This window comes from Paralichthys olivaceus, chromosome 19, assembly GCF_024713975.1.
Source record: "Paralichthys olivaceus isolate ysfri-2021 chromosome 19, ASM2471397v2, whole genome shotgun sequence".
NCBI lineage: Eukaryota > Metazoa > Chordata > Actinopteri > Pleuronectiformes > Paralichthyidae > Paralichthys > Paralichthys olivaceus.
Genome location: NC_091111.1, coordinates 12,323,722 through 12,334,036, shown reverse-complemented (window position 1 = coordinate 12,334,036; position 10,315 = coordinate 12,323,722). Strand labels below are relative to the sequence as shown.

The following is a 10,315-nucleotide window of genomic DNA, read 5'->3' as shown; positions in this document are numbered from 1 at the left end:
AATACTGTATTATATACTCATAATAGTTCCTGCTCACATAACAATACCATCATATGTTATCATAAATTACCAATATGATCGACATTCCTTTCAGTCCATTCTCTCTTCTGTTCCACAAGTTTTAAGAATCACATTGGTTACTGGAAATATCCATGGAGAAACATATTCTTCTTAGATGACTTGATTATTCTGTGCCCTAGCTCTTTTCTCTTGATAGTCTATCAAATGATCCCCACTTAAAGGTACAGTGTGTAGAATTTTGTGATATCTAGTGTTGAAATTGCATATTGCAGCTGAACACCCCTCACGTAAAAAACATGACGGCCTCTGTAGAGAGGGTCCCCTCGATGTCAATATAAAGTATTTAAATATAAAGGGTCTTTTCTGGGGTAAAGAAAACTACAATTCATACAATTCAGATGAAATGAACTAGTGAAAACATCATGAGGATTATTCTACATTAAATTTCTGCCGATAGATCCCTTTCACCTAAATCTTACACCCTGCATTCAGCTGCAACATGACACTTCACCACTAGATATCCCTAAATCTGTTGCTCCACCATGACATGGTGTTACACATTCTTGTACAGTAGGTGGCGGTATGCACGTTAAGTTGTATGCGATCTGCGAGTAAACCGAGAGAAGAAGAAGAAGCGACAAGCGCGAATCCTACGAGCCATCGAGAGGAGCGGGTCCTCTCCATGTTTTCAGCTGTGTTGTGTGTGTGACTGCTGTCAACAAGGTGAGCAGCTCCTCCTAAAGACGTGTCAGTCGTCTCAATATCTTATTAACGATTAGAAACCAAGCACAACGACTACACAAGTGTAGCTTCCTGTTTAACACGTAGCGTTAGGTCGTTAGCCAGCTAAGCTAGTCCAGTAGCGAGGCTAACCCGGGTGTAACTTGCCACAGTTGTTGTCAAGGATATCTGCTGTGAGGAAAGACTTTATCAAAATAAAGGTGACGGAAGACGCAGCAGAACGAAACCAGGAAATGTAACACGATATCGCCGGAGATTAGATGTATGACTCTATGCAAATAACAGGGGTGTGGGTGTTTCCTTTCACTTTATTTTCTCTCAGGTAGGTTGAAGAGGATGTCGAAGAGGAAAAGCAGCTCTGTCAGTGAAAATGTCAACAAACGGGTCAGGCCTGCGCAGGAAGAAGAAGAAGACGAAGAGAATGATGAAAATGTTGATGACTGCGATGATCCTCTGCTGAAGCACGTATGTACACTCACTGTCTTGTTAGGAACATTTATCATTTCTTTGCAAATATGTTGCTCTTGGGAGAATCACTAATTCCAAACAGCAGCTGTAAAGCATGTGTACATATCTGGATGTGGCATGATCTGGAGTTAAGTGACAGGAAAATGAAAACCTTGTGTTTAGGTGCAAGGTGCTGCCAAGGTGGTGAGTGATGCAGGGATCGTGGAGAGCATCACGCTGAAGAACTTCATGTGCCACTCACTCCTCGGCCCGTTCACATTTGGTGCCAATGTCAACTTTGTCATCGGCAACAATGGAAGTGAGTAAAACTATTTAACGAGTGCAGGGTAATGATCACACTTTTGCACAGCACCGGCACACAGCTTAAAGAACTTTGGTGTGCTGATTGTGATTTTATGAGAAACCTGTGGAACTGAAATCTTATGTGAATAGCATACTGCAAATAAAAATATGGAGTTGTCAAAAGTGTAGATGTAGGGTGCTCTACAATGGATCCTTATCTTCTTATAGATCTTTTATGTTATTATGAATAGTGGACCCCCACAGTCAATGTAACACACAACTTCAAGTTCAACAGAAGATTGATGCTATTCACAGTACAATCTAATATTATAGAACTGACTATGTAAAAACTGTACAGACTCTGAGCCAACACATGTTTTGTTCTTGTTAAGTGTCCGGTGATCGGTAACAGCAGTGTTGTCACAAGATAATTACCTGGTAGAAAAATGTCCACACTGTGGCATCCCCATAAATTATCATGTTAACCTTAAGTTGGATTGTTTGACTGTAAATTGCAGTGTTTACATTTTTTCCTGTGCACAATTTGCCTCTGTGACAGGTGGAAAAAGTGCCGTCCTGACTGCTCTCATAGTTGCTTTAGGTGGGAATGCACAGGCCACAAACAGAGGATCGTGCCTCAAAGGTTTTGTGAAAGAGGGAGAAAGGTAAATCTTTTACCACACTCTAATAGATAATCTCTTTTGACGTGCTGTATCTGAGAAAGGCTGTTGTTGCCGTTAAGGGCCTATCTGTTAGCGGAAAAATTTATGAATATGAACTTGTAGCTCCTCTTGTTAAAACACTTATTTTGCAATTCATACATTTTCTTTTGTCTTTTGTTTTAGAGAAAATATTACTTTCATAGCCCATCATAATTGTAAAAATGTAGTTTAGCGTCACACACAAAAGTAACTTGTCTTTTCAAAGGTTGCATCACTTCACTCTCTTTTTCTCAGCTCAGCCGATGTATCAATTACCCTACATAACAAAGGAAGGGACGCTTACAAACCCGAGGTGTATGGTCCAGCCATCACTGTCGACCTCAAAATAACACGAGAGGGGATGAGAACATATAAACTGCGGAACAAGTCAGGTAAAAACCATGGGTGCTCATGGATGTCTGATTTTCAGCATTTTTTGAAGAGGTATAGCAAGATAGTTTCATATTTCTAACAAATGTAAAGGTTGATCATGAATAAAAAAGAACCAATAAGGTGTTTTATTTATTTTATTTATTCACAATTACAAAACACTGGTGAAGATTAAGAGTAAAAATAGTCAAAGTCTTGTAATATAAGTGTCCAACTGTGGCTGCCTGAATAATTCTCATTACACATTAAGGATTCGTTATCTTTTTTCTCCCCTCTTGTAGGTCAGATTATCTCAACTAAGAAGGAAGAGCTTTTGTCCATCCTGGACAATTTCAATATTCAGGTATGAGCAAAGCAAGTCTTATACAGTGCAATGTTGCTTATACTTTCCTTTGACATAATGGAATCCTGTGTGACCAAAATGTTTTGCAGTGTTGGTGAACTTGTCACCTTGTTTTCTTCCAAAGGTCAACAATCCTGTGTCAGTTCTCACTCAAGAGATGAGCAAATATTTCCTACATTCCAAAGGAGAGGGGGACAAGTATAAGGTAAGTCTAGAGTAATCATAAAGACACATATTTTTAAATGAAAATCTTGATGTGTTGTTTGTAGAGATGTTATGATATCATCATCAGAAAAGGGTTTAACATGAGGTATGGTGATAACAATCACTTCCACTATAGGGTTCTTACAGTAGAGTTTGTACATACAGCTGTTAAAATACATTATGTAAATGTTTTTTTTAAATTCCATGATATCTCATCGGTACTCGGTATCGGCTGAAACACGAATGTCTGGTATCAGAATTGGTGTTCGAAGGGAAAAAATGCAGAAAATCATAACATCTGTTCTTGTTAATGTGTATTTTGCAGCTTTTCATGTTTTGACATTTTTTCTTCTTTTAATTTTCATTCCCATCGCTCAGTTTTTTATGAAAGCCACACAGCTGGAGCAGATGAGAGAAGACTTTGTTTACATCAAAACCACCAAGCACGTCACAGAGGATAAGGTGCAGCAACAAAACGAAGTAAGAATTAGTCTCACGTTCATTATTATTGTATTAATACTGCACTGTACTAAACGGTTGCTGTTTTTAGTCCACCCTGTAATTATGACTGTAGCGGGATAACAAGACAACTGAGCTTGATTTATAAGATGTGACTGTTGCAGTGCCTAAAAGACCTGAAGCAGAAATACAAAGAGAAAGAGGATCAATACAAGAGTCTGGCATCTCTTGAGGAAATGCACACTAAACTAGAGGAGTTACAGAAGCAGATGGCTTGGGCCTTGGTGAGATCATTTTCTCCTTTTGTACCTTCTTTACCAAGTCCTCTGCCCATGAGACACTGGATGAGTGCATTAGTTACTGAATAGATGATTGATCTGAATATTAATTGCTGTCAACAAATGTGTTAACTCATACAGGTGGCCGAGATGGAGAAGGAGTTGGAGCCGATGAAGGAGAAGCTACGAACAGACAGACATTCCACAAAGAAATATGATGAGAAGGTTGAAGAATGGAAGGTACAATAGTGTTTTATCAATGATAAAAGCAAGGCTCAAAACTGATTACAGCTGTTTCTCATCAACAGAAACACACCTTCATGTTTATAAGGATAACGCAAAATTATTAAGTCTGCAAAATCTATAATAACTATTTATTAAATAAATACTACATTTGTTTGATGGCTAACACCACAACTTTTGCACATAGCTCCCTTTTATCCTCTAACCTCCCTATGTTATTGATCTATAATCATTCAGCTCAAGATTGAGGAGGCTGAGAAGAAGTACAAGCAGATCCAGGAGCAGTTGGAAGGAATCACCCAGCAAGTCCAGGAGCTTCAGCCCAAATGTGCTGACCTTAAGGCCGAGGCCCAGAAACGTAACACTCTTCTCAAGTCCAGCGAGGTCAGGTTTTATGACCCTTCTATCAAATTTTATATTATTGCTAACATGTTTTTAGTTCTGATGAAGCTAATATTTCAAGTGAAAAAGTTGTGTGAATGTTATCACCATCACCGTTTACATATAATTTGCATTTGTTTTCTCATTTAGAAGTCAGTGGTTTTCAGGTATAATACAGGGCACAGCTGTTTCAAGTCCCTGTTATCATTGTGATGCTTTTTGCGCAGGTCACTGTCCACAGATGCAAGGCTAACCTGAGAGACCTGGAAAAGGACAAGGTTCAGTTGTCCTCGAGGATAAGCGATCTCAAGCTGAGGTACAACTTCACTTTGTTTTCTTGTCCATCTTTATTTCCATCTGTATGATTTCATTATTTCTTTTCTCCCCTTTACTTTTCATCTAATTGTCTTTATCACGTTTTTTTGTTTCTCTAGCATCAGTGAAAAAACGGGAGCAGAGAGTCAGGCCAGGATGTTGCACATGGAGCAGATCCAGTCTGAGCTGGAGAACCTTAGACACCAGATTGCCACTCTGGGCCAGCAGACTGACCAGTATCAGCATGCCTGCACCCATGCCAGGGAAGATCAATCAAAGATGAAGTAAGGAAACAGATGGATCACCAAAAGACATGAATTACATTCAAATAATTATTCATAGCTAACTTTATGAATCCCTCTTTCAGTCCGTTTATTCTGTCATTTCTCCAGATAAGTTCTCACTAGTCTACAAAATCCACTCAGCAGTAGAATCATTAAAAAAAATTGGCCTCTAACATAATCTAAACATCTTCAGGAGAGACCACGACGTGCTCCAGAGGTCCATTGAAGCCATTAGACGGAACTTGCAGAGTCTGGAAAGCAGCCGCTCCAATCGGCTGCGGCGTTTTGGGGAGCACATGCCTGCACTCCTTAATGCCATCCAGGACGCCCACAATAGGGGCCAGTTCAAGCACAAACCAAGAGGACCTCTGGGTAAGATGTAAAAGTTCATGTAATGTGATAAGCAGTCAGGCCATGAGTCATTCTCAGCTATAATATATAAAGAAATGGAGTAGCATATTTATATATGTATATATACATGTATGTTATATAATTCAGGTTTAAGATGGTGGCTTTACCGTTCTGATTGTGTGTCTTGCATTGTACTTTCTTTCCCTCTACAGGTTACCTCATTAGCCTGAAAGATCCGGAGCTGGCACTGGCTATAGAAGTGTGTCTTAAAGGGCAGATGCTGGCCTTCACCTGTGACAATTATGCAGATGAGAGGGTACTGCAGGACCTCATGGCCAAAGTGTTTCCAAGAGGCCGCAGACCTGCCATCATAACCAGCCAATTCCTCCCACATGTCCACGATACAAGGAGGAAGTGAGGACATGTACATTGTTCATATAAAAGTGTCTTAAGTTTTAGTTGGACATTGCCTGAAATGAAAGCATTAGCCTTGAAGTTTCCCTCCTACACAGAGTGATACTCCACTATTTTTAAAGTTACACATCTTCCTCTCAACACATTAACTCAAGCTGAAGACTGGTGCAATCACGTCCAAGATAATTAAATGCTACATTTTGTTTAAACTATCACAAACTTCTGTTGTCAGGGCTGTGAATCACCCTGAATACCCCTCGGTGCTCCAAGCTCTCGAGATCGAGGACCCAGTTGTTGCCAACTGCCTGATTGATCAAAGAGGAATAGAAAGCATTCTACTCATCAAGGTAACGAGGGATTTCTTCACAAGAAAAGTCCCAGATTAATAAGATAATGAATAAATTCCTTTGTTGCCATTTTATGTGAAGCTGAGGTAAGCGATGAAGCTGATATTGCATTAACATGGATTTTGGTGTGTGTGTCTCTGTCTGTGTAGAATCGCACAGAGGCTCGAAGAGTGATGCAGGACAAAAACCCTCCGCGCAACTGTAACCTGGCCTTCTCTAAGGATGGAGATCAGATCTACAATAACCGTAGCTACACTGCAGAACAGACCAGAGCCAACTGCCTCTCAGGAGATGTTGAGGAGGAGATCAGGTGTGTGTCTGTGTGGGGTGCATGTGTGAACGCAAATATATATATATATATATATATATATGTGCCGGCCAGTCAAGTTCTTCCACACCAAACTTCCCCACCTACATCTTTGTAAACCTTGCTTTTTGCACTGGGGTACAGTCATGCTGGAACAGAAAGCCTTCCCCAAACTGTTCCCACAAAGTTGGAAGAATAGAATTGTCCAAAATATTTTGGTAAGCTGAAGCATTAAGATTTCCCTTCACCAGAACTAACCAATACTTTTGTCCAAACAACACAGTGGTTGTAAAAACCTGTGCTTTACTGTTCTATCTTACTTCACTGTGTCTGTTATCTTTCTTCTCAGGCATTTGCAGAGAGAGATGGAGAACCAGAAAGCTCAGGCAAGTCACTTGGAGCAACAGATGAGAAAGTCAGATGATGAATTCAAAAAGAATGAAGGGCTGCGGAGAAGAGCTCACACAGACCAGAAGAAGACTATGGTAACTATTTTTACCTCTTACAAATAAGTAATTATCTCATTTGGAAATATTGAGATGATGGATTTATTCATGAAGTTTATTTGAATTATTTAGGATAGGGCCACAAAACTGGAGCTGGAGCTGACGGACCTACAGAACGTGGAGGAGCCTCAGTCAGAGGACCTAAACCCTCTGGTTTGTTCAGATCCACATAGTTGTATACATAGATATGATTCACACCATGTGCTGCTGTTTAAATGTCGCTGTCACCACCAGGAGGAGGAACTTCAGGAGATCGTCACTAAGATCTCGAGCAAGCGTGCAGAGTACGACCAGGCCCGAACTCAGATGACCGATCTCAAGGCATCCTACGAGAAGGCAGAGCAGGAGTACAAGCAGCACAAAGAGAAGATCAACAGCATCGCAGAGGACGCTGACCCTATCAAGGTACAGTCATACTCCAGGCCTAAGGTTTATGATGTTCACTTACTTACTTTAGATTTCGATTAGCATCCTTGGTTAAAAACATTGCAATGCTTAACGAAGAATTATTTATTTAACATTCGTGCACACAAGATGCCTGAAGTCACATTTGATTACTTGAGTTTTTAATGGGTGTAAAGCAAGTTTTTTTTGACTACAGGAGGAGCTGAGTAAGGCTGATCAGGAGGTGATGAAGTGCAAGCACCACAAGAAACATTACGACGAGAAGCGCAGCACCCACCTCTGTAACATCCAGACCCTTGAAGCCAACCTGCAAAGCAAGGAACAGGAAGTTCAGGTCTGATGAACAGATATTTGAGGGGTGACAATAGACAGATGAGTTCATCACAGGACTTAAAGCAAAAGCACAATACAGACATTCTTTTTTTCTTTTTTTATACTTTGGGGCCTGAGTGGAGGGAGGTGTTACTGAGTGTGGTTCTAGTTTAACATGCATTTTGATTTATTGCTTTACTCTGTGGTTCAGGCATCTGTATCCAAGGCTTCAGAGATCTGTGCAGAGCGCCTGGAAGTGCGTCGGACAGCCAGAAGTCTGGATAGTGAGATCAGCCGTCTTAAGGTTAAGATCTCCACCCAGCAGGAACAACAAGGAGACCGTGAGGAGATTGTGAGGTAACTTACCTCTACCCCTGTGATAAATAAAAACTTGCAAGAGGCTTTCTTGTCAGCAAACTGCAGTGCTGTCATTGAACCAAACATAAGTTGATTCATGTCAACATGTAAAGCTTCCTCTCTCTTCGCTGTATTCCACATGCAGACAGTACCATGAGGCTCTGGAGAACTACAAGAACCTCACACAGCAAATGAAGAACCTCAACAGCTTCATCAAAAGCCTCGACAGCGTCATGAACCACAGACTCCAGGTTTACGCTGAGCTTAGGAGGCGAGTTGTCAAATCAAAAAGATAATAAATTACCTGACCATGACCCTGGCTTTCCCCCTTGTTTATAACATGCTTTCCTCTTTCCCCCTTCATCTGATCTCTTCTCTCTGTGTCTCTTGTCTCAGGTTCCTCTCAGCCCGTTGTAAATACTACTTTGACAGCATGCTGGCCCAGAGAGGATACACTGGAAGCATGACCTTTGACCACAAGAACGAAACCCTCTCCATCTCAGTAAGAGAACCTTTCGATTCGTCAGGGGAAATTACGAGTGGCCGTGTTGACAACGGTTTTGACACTTCACCAAAGCAAAACTGGAAGAATACAATTATGTCAGGATGCTATACACATAGAGGATGCCAACAAAGATGGCAACAGATTCAGGAGCTTTGGGCGATGAGGACAGACACCGGTTGTCAGTGTGCTTTCCACCTGTGGTGTTTCGTCCAGTATGCTATACCCAGACACCACCCCTCGCCTGACTTTTATTATTATTGTGAACGTGTGTAAAATATCCTGCTGCATTTTTCATACATGAAAGGCAATCTCTGTAAAATGTCAGGACCCAATTTTCCAGACGTTTGACATTTGAGTTCATATCTGAACGCAGCTCTACTTACATCAAAGTTCAAAATAGATTGTAACAGTGAGAGGCAGCAATTCTATTTTAATCAAGGACTCACTAAACAATAAAGCAAGTCATTAACTTTTGCTTCACAACAAAGCTTTCTTGTACAAAACTGATTCCTCATCTCCTGTTGTGTAGGTGCAGCCCGGCCAGGGAAACAAGACAGACCTGAGAGACATGCGCTCACTGTCCGGAGGCGAGCGCTCCTTCTCCACTGTTTGCTTCGTGCTCTCTCTTTGGGCCATCACAGAGGCGCCTTTCCGCTGCCTCGACGAGTTTGATGTTTACATGGTAACGAGAGACTGTTTTTACTGGCATTGTTACATCCCTGTGGATGTCAAATCCCTCAACTGTGAAGTATAGTAGCAAATACAATAGACAATTAAAATACAAGGTCCTTCACTGCTGTCTGCCGGTGTTAAGCCTCATTTATTAAACAATGTATCTGCTTTGTTTTGTTCTTTTTTGATTAATTAGGACATGGTGAACAGGAGGATATCATTGGACATGATGCTGAAGGTGGCAAGCGGCCAACGATACAGACAGTTCATATTCCTCACTCCACAGAGCACAGGGTAATTACTAATACAACATCCTTCTGTTTGTATATCAAAGCAGTTTGACCACCCAGATTCTAATTTATTGACTTAGTTACTGTATATTAACTAAGTAAATGAGCTATGATAAGACTAATCCGTTCAGGAACAAAGGTCATGTGATGGTTTGCCTGGGAAAGGGAATTTGCCTTTGAAGCATAAACCTCAAAGGTACGACCACATAGTCATCTTTGCTTTTCCTCTGTTTTTTTTACAGTACACTTCCTGTGAGCAAAATCATCCGCATCCTGCAAATGAAAGACCCAGACCGTGGCCAAAACAATGCACCAGCAGATCAAGACATGGACCAGTAGTGTTCCTGGCTCAGTTTAACATAAGATTGAGTTCCAAGATCCTCCATGAGTCTGACACAGTTGTGCATTGATTCCAGTTTTCAGCGAACAGTTGTTAGTAAGTGCAGCCACATGTTCTTTATTCAGCAAGTTGGCTTCATTTTTTAGGTTTAGTTCAAGCTGTAAATATTCAAGAATAATTGTCTTAAATTGTCTTTCTGTATTGAATTTTTTGCACAAAAACGTGAATCTGAAATTCTTAGTGGGGGGAGGGTATTTTTTTATATCCTTTGTCAAAATAACCGAATGGCTTGTTCAGTTGTTCTTTTTATTGATTAAAGCAAACATGTTCCTAGATAAATTCAGTTTTGGTGTTTTTTTTAATGCATAGAAACATTTTTCAGGATACAGGCAAGAGTGT

At 40.7% G+C, this 10,315-nt stretch overlaps 1 protein-coding gene across 4 annotated transcripts; it reads left to right on the top strand.

The window, feature by feature from the left end:
- Nucleotides 1-370: 370 nt before the first annotated feature.
- On the top strand, nt 371-10,255 carry si:dkey-119f1.1 (Structural maintenance of chromosomes protein 6-like). Of its 4 annotated transcripts, none has more exons than XM_020097787.2 (27): nt 371-744; nt 1,089-1,227; nt 1,393-1,528; nt 2,072-2,177; nt 2,469-2,605; nt 2,885-2,946; nt 3,071-3,151; nt 3,529-3,630; nt 3,774-3,893; nt 4,029-4,127; nt 4,368-4,514; nt 4,739-4,827; nt 4,946-5,110; nt 5,304-5,482; nt 5,674-5,875; nt 6,108-6,222; nt 6,372-6,532; nt 6,879-7,014; nt 7,108-7,188; nt 7,270-7,440; nt 7,637-7,774; nt 7,964-8,109; nt 8,255-8,380; nt 8,506-8,611; nt 9,144-9,296; nt 9,483-9,580; nt 9,819-10,255. In XM_020097787.2, exons 2-27 carry the CDS (start codon nt 1,099-1,101, stop codon nt 9,913-9,915), a joined length of 3,282 nt encoding a protein of 1,093 aa, XP_019953346.2. In that variant the 5' UTR covers nt 371-744; nt 1,089-1,098; the 3' UTR covers nt 9,916-10,255. The 4 variants fall into 4 exon arrangements, with proteins under 4 accessions (XP_019953346.2, XP_019953349.2, XP_019953345.2 ...); XM_020097790.2 differs by having other exon boundaries at nt 371-962; XM_020097786.2 differs by having other exon boundaries at nt 373-744; nt 1,085-1,227.
- Nucleotides 10,256-10,315: the final 60 nt, after the last annotated feature.

What these genes read in the sequence shown, in the direction of transcription:
- si:dkey-119f1.1 (XM_020097787.2), top strand. Translation starts at nt 1,099, where the DNA reads ATGTCGAAGAGGAAAAGCAGCTCTGTCAGTGAAAATGTCAACAAACGG. An exon ending in AGGTGCAGCAACAAAACGAA is followed by an intron (nt 3,631 to 3,773) that starts GTAAGAATTAGT and finishes TGACTGTTGCAG; the next exon opens with TGCCTAAAAGACCTGAAGCA. An exon ending in CTCACTCCACAGAGCACAGG is followed by an intron (nt 9,581 to 9,818) that starts GTAATTACTAAT and finishes TTTTTTTTACAG; the next exon opens with TACACTTCCTGTGAGCAAAA.